Here is a 12,991-nt window from a genome sequence, read left to right on the forward strand (position 1 = left end):
CTCCTCCCCAATCTTCGCAAATCCCTAATTCTTTCCACTCATCACTTTAATTTCATGTTTCATGTATTTTGCGTTTTTATGACTATTGGCAATTTCCCACCTGGGATAAATAAAGTTCTATTGTATCATATCGGACCAGCACTTTTTGTAATTGGCTCTGTTCGTGGGCCTTTGAGTTGCAGAACCAGGCGGTGATGCTATCAGTCAACATTGACGTGTTACCCATGAGAAAGATCATTGGTTCCAGCAGTACACCAGTTTCCTCCTTCACTGCCAAACCTAAACAGTTTCAATGGTTGCTGGTACCAACTGTGTACCTTAAACCAATGGCTAACACAGAACTTTATTCAACACCCCTAGCATAATAAGATTGTTACATTACCCAAGTTATTGGAAGAGAACTCTGCCTTTTGTTGGTGATGTAATTTCCGGGCAGCAGCAATTGCATAATTTTCCATGACTTCCATGAAATTGGAAACCAACTTGAAGAATTCTGTAGAATTTCTCTTGCGAAACTTTAACAAACTCGTGGTGGAAACCTCAGCAAATGAATCAATATCCTGTTGGGATAGAGACAGTGCCTTTATCACCACTTGATCAACCTTTAAGCACCTGTGAACATGCACTCTATCCATTCCTCTACACTGCTCTATATCCTTCAATTTATTGATTATTCTCTTACTCATTTGCAATCATCTCCCTCCTTCCATCCAATGTACAAGCATAGAAATGTTGTTCAGTGTGGACTTGGTAGGCCGAAGGACCTGTTTCCACACTGTATCTCTAAAGTCTAAAAACCAGGCACTATGGCCCAATTTGTTCATGCTGACCAAGTTGCCCCATCGAAGCTAGTCCCATTAATGTACATTTGACCCATGTCCCTCTGAACCTTTCCAGTCTGTGTACCTATCCAAATGTATTTTAAATGTTGTTATTACGCCTCGCTGAATTATTTCCTCTCGCAGCTCGTTCCATATATGTACCACCCTCTATATGAAAATGTTTACCCTCAGGTTCCATCCTTTCCTTCTCGACATGTTCTCTAGTTCTTAATTCCTCAGCCCTGGGGAAAAAGAACTGTGCATTCACCCTATCTATAACCCTGATGATTTTATACACTTCTGTAAGATTACCCCTCATTCTCCCACACTCCCTGCCTGCCCAATCTCCCCCTATAGCTCACACCCTCAATTTCCAGCAACATTTGCAGAAACCACTCCCTCTGCAAACCTTGGTTCCCTTATCCCGTCCCACCTAAACCGCACCATCCTCATGTACATTCCCCTGCAACAGCAAGAGATGTAACACTTGGCCTATACCTCCTCGTTCACCACCATCCAAGGACTCCAGCTGTACTTTCGGGTGAGATGCATCTCCTCTAATCTCATCTACTGCATTCAGCATTACATTACTGGTGTCCAGTGAGACCAGGTGCAGTCAAAGGGTTCATTTCACTGAACACTTGCACTCGGTCTACCAAGACTGACTGGATCTCCCAGCTGTTAACCATTTTAACTCCCCTTCCTATTCCCGTATCAACCTTTCTGTCCAGGGTCCTCCTGCATTGTCAGAATAAGGCCACACTCAAACTGGAGGAACAAAGCCTCATATTTTGCTTGGGTAGTTTGCAAGTCAACAGTATGAACATTGAATTCTCCAATCCATAGCAACAACCCAGTTGATTTTTTCTTCCTCCCCCTTTTCCAGTGCGCACTGTTGAAAAACATGAGCTTACCGCAAAAGATGAACTGTTCGGGCGAAGATTTATCAAATCTGTGAAGAGAACAGAAAATAGTTGATAAAAGATACAAAATGCTGGAATAACTCAGCAGGTCAGGCACTATCCCTGGAGAATTTAGACCGGAGGCATTTCGGGTTGGGACCCTTCTTTGGACCGATCGTATGGGGGGCCAAAAATGCTGGTAGAAAGGAGGGACAGGACAAAGTGTGGTTGGCGATGGGTGAGCACAGGCAAAGGGGTTTTGATAGGCAAATGGTTGGACAAATGAGGGGGCTGGGAAGAAATAGGTACATGGCCAGGTGGGACAGAGGAATCCCCTCCCCTTTCACCCCCAGCCAACCGTCTTTCTTCCTCCCTCTGCTGACCTGAGCCACAACTGGCCGGGCACCTATTACTCACCTTCCCCTCCCCCGACATTTCTTCCTCCAGATTCCTAAATCACAACTCTTTAATCCTTTTGTCTCACACCCTGTGCGTTTTCATCTCTGGCCTTTGTCCACCCATCTGCCTATCAACCCTCCCTTGCTTGTGCTTACCTATTACCTGCAGTGCTTTGTCCTGCCCCTCCTCTCTTCCACTTTTCATCTCCTCATCTTAAAAACCGTCTGAAGAAGGGTCCCGACCAGAAATGTCACCTTTGCATATTCTGCAGGGATGCTGCCTGACCCTCTGAGTTACTCCTGCATTTTGTATTTATTTTTGGTAAACCAGCATCTGCAGTGCTTTGTTTCAACAAGAAAACAGCTGCAGCAGCTGTCAGCAGGATATGTTGTTACAAAGGACCCTCCACCATCACCATCTACTTACTGAAGGATACTAGTATTGTGAGCAATTTTGGGCACAGTAAGAAAGAACTGCAGATGCTGGTTTAATCGAAGGTAGACACAAAATGCTGGAGTAATTCAGCGGGTGAGGCAGCATCTCTGGAGAGAAGGAATGAGCGACGTTTCAGGTCGAGACCCTTCTTCAGACTGTTGTCAAGGGAGGGGGCGGGACAAAGATAGAATGTCAAAGAACAAGCTGCCAGAGTAGGTAATTGAGGTACATCCTAAAACATTTAAAATGCATTTGGACAAGTACGGGATAGGAAAGGTTACAAGGACATAGGCCAAACACGGGCAGATGGTCCTAGTCTAGATGGGGCACTTTGATCAGCATAGTAAAGTTGGGCCGAAGGGCTTCTTTTAATGCTGTAATACTCACACATCCCAAATATATGAGGATTGCTAGGTTAATATCCGATTAGTCTATAGATTTGCAGAGTAGCACAGAATAGGAACAGGCCCTTTGCACAAACTCATGCATAAAAAGGGAGGAAGAGAGAAAACGGGGAATTACAGACCAGTTAGTCTAACGTCGGTATTTATGAAAGGTAAATCATGTCTGATGAATCTTATAGAATTTTTCGAGGATGTAACTAGTAGAGTGGATAAGGGAGAACCAGTGGATGTGTTATATCTGGACTTTCAGAAGGCTTTCGACAATGTCCCACATAAGAGATTAGTATACAAACTTAAAGCACACGGTATTGAGGGTTCAGTATTGATGTGGATAGAGAACTGGCTGGCAGACAGGAAGCAAAGAGTAGGAGTAAACGGGTCCTTTTCACAATGGCAGGCAGTGACTAGTGGGGTACCGCAAGGCTCAGTGCTGGGACCCCAGCTATTTACGATATATATTAATGATTTGGACGAGGGAATTGAATGCAACATTTCCAAGTTTGGGGATGACACGAAGCTGGGGGGCAGTGTTAGCTGTGAGGAGGATGCTAGGAGGCTGCAAGATGACTTGGATAGGTTGGGTGAGTTGGCAAATTCATGGCAGATGCAGTATAATGTGGATAAATGTGAGGTTATCCACTTTGGTGGCAAAAACAGGAAAGTAGACTTTTATCTGAATGGTGGCCGATTAGGAAAGGGGGAGATGCAACGAGACCTGGGTGTCATGGTACAACAGTCATTAAAAGTAGGCATGCAGGTGCAGCAGGCAGTGAAGAAGGCAAATTGTATGTTAGCATTCATAACTAAAGGATTTGAGTATAGGAGCAGGGAGGTTCTACTGCAGTTGTACAGGGTCTTGGTGAGACCACACCTGGAGTATTGCGTACAGTTTTGGTCTCCTAATCTGAGGAAAGACATTCTTGCCATAGAGGCAGTACAGAGAAGGTTCACCAGACTGATTTCTGGGATGGCAGGACTTTCATATGAAGAAAGACTGGATAGACTCGGCTTGTACTCGCTAGAATTTAGAAAATTGAGGGGGGATCTTATAGAAACTTACAAAATTCTTAAGGGGTTGGACAGGCTAGATGCAGGAAGATTGTTCCCGATGTTGGGGAAGTCCAGAACAAGGGGTCACAGTTTAAGGATAAGGGGGAAGTCTTTTAGGAACGAGATGAAAAAACATTTTTCACACAGAGTGGTGAATCTGTGGAATTCTCTGCCACAGAAGGTAGTTGAGGCCAGATCATTGGCTATATTTAAGAGGGAGTTAGATGTGGCCCTTGTTGCTAAAGGGATCAGGGAGTATCAGAGATACAGGATACTGAGTTGGATGATCAGCCATGACCATATTGAATGGTGGTGTAAGCTCAAAGGGCCGAATAGCCTACTCCTGCACCTACTCCTCATGTTTCTATGTTTCTAATGTGAGGAAAAACCCAGTCATCTAAGCTTTTGAATTGGAATCATCTTATAGGTAAAAGGTGGGGGAATGTAATTGATATACGGCAGCACTGTAAGGAGAGGTGGGAGGCTCCAAGTTGAATCAGGAGTTAAAATTGGCATGTAGTAAAGGTAATGCTATGTTTGTTATGGAAGATTTTACTTCGGAGTCACGTGAGTGACTACGTGGAGAAGGCCGTCAACCCGTATGCGCGTCATTATGTCTGGCGCATTACGCAATGGCTGACTGGCAGGTGCGCTGCTCATGCCAGCGGTAAGTTTAAACCTACAGGTAAGTTTAAAATTTAATTTCTAGGGTTTGTGTTTTGTGTCAGGACCGCGGAAGCGGATAGCCGGCGGCCGTCGGGTACGTTTCCCTAGTTGCTGACAAGGAGGTCAGCGACACCCAGGAGGGGACTGCGAGTGGTGGTTTTCCCAAGAAAGGGGGTAGACCAAGCAAAGTTGATCTCGCTACCCCAGTCGCTGGCAAGGAGGTCAGCGACACTCCCGGGGGGAGGGGGGACAAGACCAAGGGGAAGTTGGTCTCACTACCCCAGTCGCTGACAAGGGGGTCAGCGACACCCGGGGAGGGGGGGAAGTGCGAGCGGTGCTTTCCTAAGTAAGGGGGCTGGACCAAGGGAAGTTGGTCTCACTACCCTAGTCGCAGTCAATGGGGTCACCGGCTCCCAGACCACTCTGGTTCCCCCAGAAAAAGGGGTAAGACCAGCAGTAAGCCGGTCTCGCCACCCGAGTCGCTGACAGTGCGGTCAGCGGCTCCCAGACCGCTATGGATATCCAGGGACGGAGTCAAACCACGGGGAAGTTGGTCAGGCCTTGGGACTCAGGGGAGTCAGGCCAGGAGGGTTTCCCTTCCTTCTATAGGTAGCATCTGCGGAAGCCTTAACGCATGGAGCACCTGATGGAGGGGTGCTTCAGAATGATATACTACAAAGGAGGGAGTGATCAGCCCGGGTATTATGGAGAACCCGTAGGCAGCGGCACCTGTTTCAGGGCTGCACAATGTCTCGCTCTCTGAGGAGGGGAGCATTCAGGGTCAGTTTCAGTCTGACTCGGGGGGAAATAACCTGATATAGGGCCGAAGGAGGGGCCATGACAGCACAGGTATCCTCAGGGGCCTGCGTCAGCACCTGTTCTCAGGTTTGCCTATGAATCTCCCTCTCTGTGGAAGGGAGTGCGAGTGGTCAGTGTGTAACTGACTTCAAATTCAAAGTATGTCCATGGAACCTACTGCAGCACATGCATATGGCTCCAAGGAAATACTCGCAAACGATAGGGTTACTGCCGATAGGGTTACTGCCGTGGGCAGAAAACCCAGAAGGGGCCAGAGTTCCCCTCATGCTACAAGTGCCGGCAGTGAACAGCACTATCAGGGGTGACATTGGAAGAAATGAAACCAGCCGCCGAATCTCCTCTTCAGGTAAGACTTATCCAACAGGTATACCTGGATGAGGAAGCAAAAGCTGGCGGCAGCTTGAAAGCTGCGCAGAGGCCTTTCATGCCAAGGTCCAAGCCGGGCTCAGAAAAAATGGAATCCACATACACTACCATTTTCCTACTCTCCAATCAAGGATGGGAATAGGACACACGTCAGGGGCCGTTGGGCTTACCATAGACCACCGGTAACCATGGAGGTAGGTGGGTCTGGTTTCTTCAGAAATATGAGGTAGTGGATCATTTACAAGTTGGTAATATTTACAATTGTTTTTGTACAAATGATAATGATAGCATGAGACTGGGTCATTATTGCACAGTACAAGGGTACCAAGCTTGGCTTGGAATTGGGGCCAGAGTTGTCTTGCGAGACAGGCTCAGTATTACGGCCGCAGTACCCTTTCAAGGCAGACCCAGTATTATGGCCAGAGTTGTCTTTCGAGGCAGGCTCAGTATTATGGCCAGGATCACCTTTCGAGACAGGCTCGGGTATCTGGCCAGAGTTGTCGTTTAAGGCAGGCACGGAATTATGGCAGGCGAGGCCTGTTCATTGTGAAGGATGGAGGAAGTCGGTTCATAATTGATTTAACTCGTATTTGCAACAGTATATGGAACTTCGTTACTGTCTAACAAACTGATTTCTTTAGGACGCATCGATTTCAAAGATGCATACTATACAGATCCCATTCACAGGGAACCCAAGTCATCTACCAAATTACTAAACCGGTGCTGGGACTGCTCAGAGCTCAAAAACACGTGTTATGGCTTATCTGGATGATATTCTAAACCTGTGTTTTGCTAAAATCTACTGTTTTCAGCCGCAACTATATTTGAGACATTGAGGTTCCTCGTCCATCCAGTCAAAATTAAGTTGATACCAACTACAGTTATTGATTATTCGGTTTTACCTTTAACTATTAATTTATCTGTGACTCCGATCTGGGGCAAGAGTTTGGAATCAATAGAAGCCTGTAACAACCTTATTATCAAGCCGTCTTCTATTCATAAAGTGTAATTGACAATATAGCAGCTGTGTTTCAGCTGTGCAATTGGGCCTTTGCATTATCAGAACCTACAACGTGCAAGTAGTAATCTCTCAACGGCCATATACGTCATTGTTAATGGACCTATGCTATTACCAGCTGAAGCCACCAAAGTCACAATGGTGGACAAACAATATTCAGCATTGCTCCAGTAATTTTGGTCAATAAATCTTCAGTTGTATTTCAGATTGATGCTAGTGCTCTGAGATGGAAAATTAAGAATGCCATCTCTAGTTACGGAGGCGGATGGGATTTGCATGAATGACCAATTCTTCAGTTATTGGTATCAACTACCTACAGACACTAGGTGCATACCATGGGTTAAAGGGTTGTGCGGATATGCATGATCTGCATGCTCAGTTCCAGGTTGATACACTGGTGGTAGCTTATGTTGGTCACATGGGTGCAATCAAATCAAAGTATCCTGTCATAATTTACCTAACCTTATTTGGCGCTGGAGTATCATCACGTAAAATCAATGACAACACAGAATGGATGTTCGATCACTGTGTATTTTATGACATTATGGCTTGATGGAACACCAAATATCGATATGTTTGCATCCAGGCTCATTCACCAGTTTGTAAAGACATGTGGCATCAGAGTGGCGAGAGATACATTCTCGTTACACGGGGGAGGAATTTTCTTTTGTGTCGTTGCTCCATTTTGCCTCATCAGTGAGGGTCTTGCAATAGTTCAGCAAGATCCCGCTTCAGGGTTTTCGTACTGTCTGACTGGCCTATGTGCCCATAGTTCCCGCAAATGTTGGAAATTATAGTAGAACCTTATATGGGGTTTCTAAACATAAAACTTTGCTGGTTCAGCCTGGGACTCGGGGAACCAGCCTTTGTGTGATTAATCAATTCATTGCCTTACAGAATCCGAGAAGACAGCTCCTGCGGCTCGGGGTGTCAGACCAATCCATGTAGTGTGCTCACTGCAGAGTGCAGGGATAGCACCAAAAATAGCAGTACATTTCCTCTTCAGGAGATGGGTACTGTTTCTGTTTAATTGCTATGTTACATATAATACGGCATGGACACTGATGTCTTAGATTTCATTTTCAAATGGGTCCTTGACAATAAATTAAGTTATAGTCCCATTAACTGGGCCCAACGTGCTTCTCATCATATTGCTGCAGCTAGCGGGACCCGCTCTGTCGGGTCTCACCCTCTGATACCCAGTTTATTAAGGATATCTTTAACACACGTTCTTCCAGACCAAGTACACGGAAGTATGGGACATTGATATTGTGTTACACTTCTCCACTAGGGGGCTCCAGCTATATCCCTAGCTCCATATATAGCTCCAGCTATATCCCTAGCTTAGGCTCAGCCATCATAAGGTAGTTATTCCCTTGGCGCTGTCCTCATGCAACAGGTCCAGTCGTTACATAAATTGCGACTGGGCAGGATAGGTACACCTGCTCTATATGATAATTCATGTTTACGATTTAGTTAGCAGGACAGCCCAGGGGTATCTGGTCTCAAACTAATTCTCATGGCATACCCCATGCAACTTCGGTTATGAGTGGTCACACATTTACAACATTACGTCAAGGTCATCTAGAGCCTTAGAGGCTCTGATACTAGCTATGTTTGTTAGGTACAAAAACCTCATAAGAAGATATCAGTTCAGACCATCTCCAGGTGGTTAAAACGGGGATTTGGCTTATACAGGAGTAGATACTATTTTTTAATCTCACTCCGACCAGGGCTGCTACAACATCAGCAGCAAGGGTTATGTACGGTCCTCTGGACCACATCCTGCCGACTGCAGGATGGTCTATCGAACGAGTTCCAACATTTTCTTTTAACCCGTTTGCCAGACCAGGGGTATTTGCAAACTCTATTTTAGATTCTATTTATAGTTTCCCCTCGGATGAGAGAGGTTACTACTATTATTATTTGTTCATTTATCAGCATCAGCATGTTTTTAGATCTGTGTCATGTCTGTATGCATCATGAATGTTTCCCTTATCTGTGGTCAACTGATGCAGCTGTGCTTGTGTGGACTCGGTTTTCCACGGCATGAAATCACAGAGCTTCAAAATCTTCACGTAGTCACTAACGTGAATCCGAAGTAAAATAGTGAGATTAAACGAGCTTACCAGTTTGAAGTTTGATCTTTATTTTATGAGGAGTTATGATGAGCGATTACGTGCCCTCCACTCCCGACCCTGGCAACATAAAGATCTTTTCTGGAAGTTCTAGTCAGCTCTAATCTTACTATTTTAGTTCAACAACTGTTATCTGTGATTTCACACCGCTGCTTTGAAGATTGACGCGCATTCGGGTTGACGGCCTTCTCCACGTAATTGCTCATCGTAACTCCTCATAAAATAAAGATCAAACTTCAAACTGGTCAGTTCTCGTTTAATCTTACCATTTCAACATGCAGGTAGACTGGGAAAATCAGGTTGGTACTGGACCCCAAGAAAGGGAGTTTGTGGAGTGCCTCTGTGATGGATTCTTAGAGCAGCTATTATTGGAGCCTACCAGGGAGAAGGCAATTCTGGATTTAGTATTATGTAATAATTTGATAAAGGAACTTGTAAATATGACATCTACACAACACATAACTTAAGATCATCTTTAATCCACATACAGACTTAACAGCATGTTAGTAGTCACTGCCTCCTGTCTGCTACCGAACTGCGTAGCATAGGAAGCAGGTGTTAATATAAATGACACAGTAAGGCGGGGTTAGTGATGCTAACCTATATATGATTGGTTGCATGCATAAACCAATCTACATCCTTCCCACTTAAAGAGTAAGTATAGTGAGCATCCATGCCATTAAAGTTAAACAAATTCTCCATATCTATCAGGCGGTCTACTGATGCGGCCCGAACGCATACGGACAAATCCTCCCCTCCTTCACCGGAAAGATTAGAGGGAGGGGGTGAACCCGGAAGCGAGAAAGACGTGGGAGAGACGTGGTGGCTGAAAGGGGAAGTGTGCAGGAGGGATAATCCCGTGGTTAGTCACGGCCGCGCCTCGTGGAGGAGTGTGGGGCATGCGGGGATCAGTAGAATGTTCGGCAGCGAATGGCTGGAACTAAAGCGGTGGAGCATAGGGTGGCGGACGGGGTTCTCGCACAGCAAGCAAATGTTGACGACTTCTGCGGTAGACTGTTCCCTCATAGTCCACAAGGTAAGACCGAGGTGCGTCAGCTATGCCGACAACAGTAGCCAGACGGGAATTTCCACTGGTAGTTTGTAAACGAACAACCTGTCCCGGCAGTAGAGGCAGGAGGGGTTTGCATGATTTGTCATGCGACCATTTGTGAATATCATGTTTCTCCTGAATACGTTTTTGGATTGATGCGGGCTTCAGCACTTGAGGTATCAGCTTCTGCTGAGCAATCGGAATCAGAGGTCTTGTGGTCCTGGACATCAGTCGCTGGGCGGGTGATCCCAGGGTTCCGTCTCTGGTAATGTTTCTGAGGTTCAGGAAATCAAGGTAAAAATCTGAATTGGCCAGGCGCGATTGCTCCATCAGTTATTTAGCGCTTCTGACAGCCCGTTCGGCAAGTCCGTTACTCTGTGGGTACTCAGGGCTGCTCGTGACATGGTGGAAATTCCATCAGTTAGCAAAGAGCTTGAACTCGTGGCTGGTAAACTGTCTTCCGTCTGCAAACGGACGGGTGAGCCGAATGTGGAGAAGTGTTTCTTTAATTTTCGGATGACCATCTCAGATTTGATGGAGGTCAGGAGGTAGAGTTCAAACCAGTTTGAAAACGAGTCGACGAGGATGAGGTAGTGCTTACCGCGCCATTCGAAGATGTCTGCCGCCACCGACGTCCAGGCCAGGGCTGGTGGAGGTTGTCACAGTTGGGGCTGCCTCTGCTGGTGTGGTGCAAGACTGTTGTAGGTGGGGCAAGAGGATATACGGTCCCGTATGTATTTGGCCATCCCAGGCCTGTAGAACAGATTCTGTGCATGGGTCAGTGTAGCATCGACTCCCGGGTGACCGCTGTGCGCCTCATTGTAGTATTTATCATGCAATGATGAGGGGATCATGACTTTGTGGCCCTTGACTATGACACCATCCTGTATGACCAGTTCATCACGGACTAGGAAGTAGATCTATCCCCACTCTTTAAGGGGGAAGGATCTGAGAATGCCATTTAGTATCAACTCTGCCAGTGAAGTTTTCCAGAGAACCATGGAACAGCTGTTCGCAGACCTACCGTGCGCTATCATTGTTGACGATATCCTGGTGTATGGCAAAGATGCGACAGAGCACGACCAAAACCTAAGGCGTGTCATGGAGCGGGCACCTCAGATCAACCTCAAGCTCAACCCTAACAAGTGCAAGTTCAGGGTTTCAGAGGACACCTACGTCGGGCACGTATTCACCCCCGACCGCCTCAAGCCCGATCCACAGAAAGCTGCTGCCATCACTGAGATGCCGGCCCCCACCGACGTGCTCGGCCTGCAGCGTTTCTATGGTGAACTATCTTGGAAAATTCATACCAAACCTCAACGAATTAAGCTCGCCCCTGCGACAACTGACTAAAAAGGACACTGCTTGGTCCTGGTTCCAGCAATCTCAACAAGCATTTGACGCTTTAAAATCTAAGCTGACCAGTGCACCAACTCTAATATTCTTCGATTTGAAACGTCTCGTGACTATCACCTGTGATGCCTCGCGATTCGGGCTCGGTGCAGCCTGCCTACAACCATCAGCTGATGGTACCTTGCCTCCCGTACCATGACCGACACCTAACAACGTTACGCACAGATCGAGAAGGAGCTGCTGGCTGTTGTCTTTGCCTGCTCCAAATTCAAAGACTTTATCTTCGGAAACACTTTCATGGTTGAGACAGACCACCAGTGACGATTCTGAACAAACAAATCCATGCTGCACCAGCACGCCTGCAACGCATGATGATGCAGCTCCAACGTTTCGACTTCACCCTTGTTTACAAAAAGGGTACAGACATGCACGTTGTGGATACTCTCTCTCGTGCACCTCGAGCATCACACATCTGACACCATGTAAATATGACATCTACACAACACGTAACTTAAGATCATCTTTAATCCACATACAGACTTAACAGCATGTTAGTAGTCACTGCCTCCTGTCTGCTACCAAACTGCGTAGCATAGGAAGTAGGTGTTAATATAAATGATACAGTAAGGCGGTGTTAGTGATGCTAACCTATATATTATTGGTTGCATGCATAAAGCAATCTACAGAACTTGAGGTTAAGGAGCCATTAAGAGGTAGTGACATAATATGGTCAAGTTTAATCTACAATTAGAGAGGGAGAAGAGTAAATCGGAGGTGTCGGTGTTATAGTTGAATAAAGGGGGCTATGGAGCCATGAGGGAGAAGCTGGCCAAATTGACTGGAAAAATACCCGAGAAGGGATGACAGTGGAACAACAATGGCAGGTATTTCTGGGAATAATACAGACGGTGCAGGATCAGTTCCAAAGAGGAAGAAAGATTCCAAGAGGAGTAATGGGCAACCATGGCTAACAAGGGACGTCAGGGACAGTATAAAAATAAAAGAGAATAAATAGAACTTGGCATAGATAACTGGGAAGCAAGAGGATTGGGTAATGTCTAAAGAGCAACAGAAGAGAACTAAAAAGGCAACACAGGGAGAAAAGATGAATACGAAGGTAAGCTAACCAAGAATATAAAGGAGGATAGTAAAAGCTTCTTTAGGTATGTAAAGAGGAAAAAAATAGTTAAGACCAAAGTTGGACCCTTGAAGACCGAGAAAGGTGAATTTATTATGGGGATCAAGGAAATGGCAGATGAGTCGAAAAAGTACTTTGGATCCATCTTCACTAAGGAGGACACAAACAATCTTCCTGATATACTAGTGGCCAGAGGATCTGGGGTGACAGAGGAAATGAAGAAAATTCACATTAGGCAGGAAATGGTGTTGGGTAGACTGATGGGACTAAAGGCTGATAAATCCCCAGGGCCTGATGGTCTGCATCCCAGGGTACTTAAGGAAGTGGCTTTAGAAATCGTGGATGCATCAGTGATGATTTTCCAGAGTTTTATAGATTCAGGATCAGTTCCTGTGGATAAGAGAGTAGCTAATGTTTTCCCATTCATTAAG

The 12,991-nt window shown here is 45.9% G+C and overlaps 1 protein-coding gene and 1 long non-coding RNA gene across 2 annotated transcripts in view; one reads left to right on the plus strand and one right to left on the minus strand.

The window, feature by feature from the left end:
• Positions 1–356: 356 nt before the first annotated feature.
• LOC116991885 (latent-transforming growth factor beta-binding protein 2-like) overlaps positions 357–12,991 on the minus strand; it is a 110,859-nt gene continuing 98,224 nt past the window's right edge. Inside the window, exons 12-13 of the mRNA XM_033050862.1 lie at positions 1,736–1,773; positions 357–560 (exon numbers count right to left, since the gene is read on the minus strand). Of these exons, the coding sequence (XP_032906753.1) occupies positions 357–560; positions 1,736–1,773 (242 nt within the window). The remainder of the gene's footprint in view (positions 561–1,735; positions 1,774–12,991) is intronic.
• On the plus strand, positions 9,608–11,979 carry LOC116991831. Its single transcript, XR_004416914.1, has 3 exons — positions 9,608–9,702; positions 10,279–10,286; positions 11,970–11,979. It is a non-coding gene; the product is annotated as an uncharacterized LOC116991831 (long non-coding RNA).

Source organism: Amblyraja radiata, chromosome 35 (genome assembly GCF_010909765.2).
Source record: "Amblyraja radiata isolate CabotCenter1 chromosome 35, sAmbRad1.1.pri, whole genome shotgun sequence".
NCBI lineage: Eukaryota > Metazoa > Chordata > Chondrichthyes > Rajiformes > Rajidae > Amblyraja > Amblyraja radiata.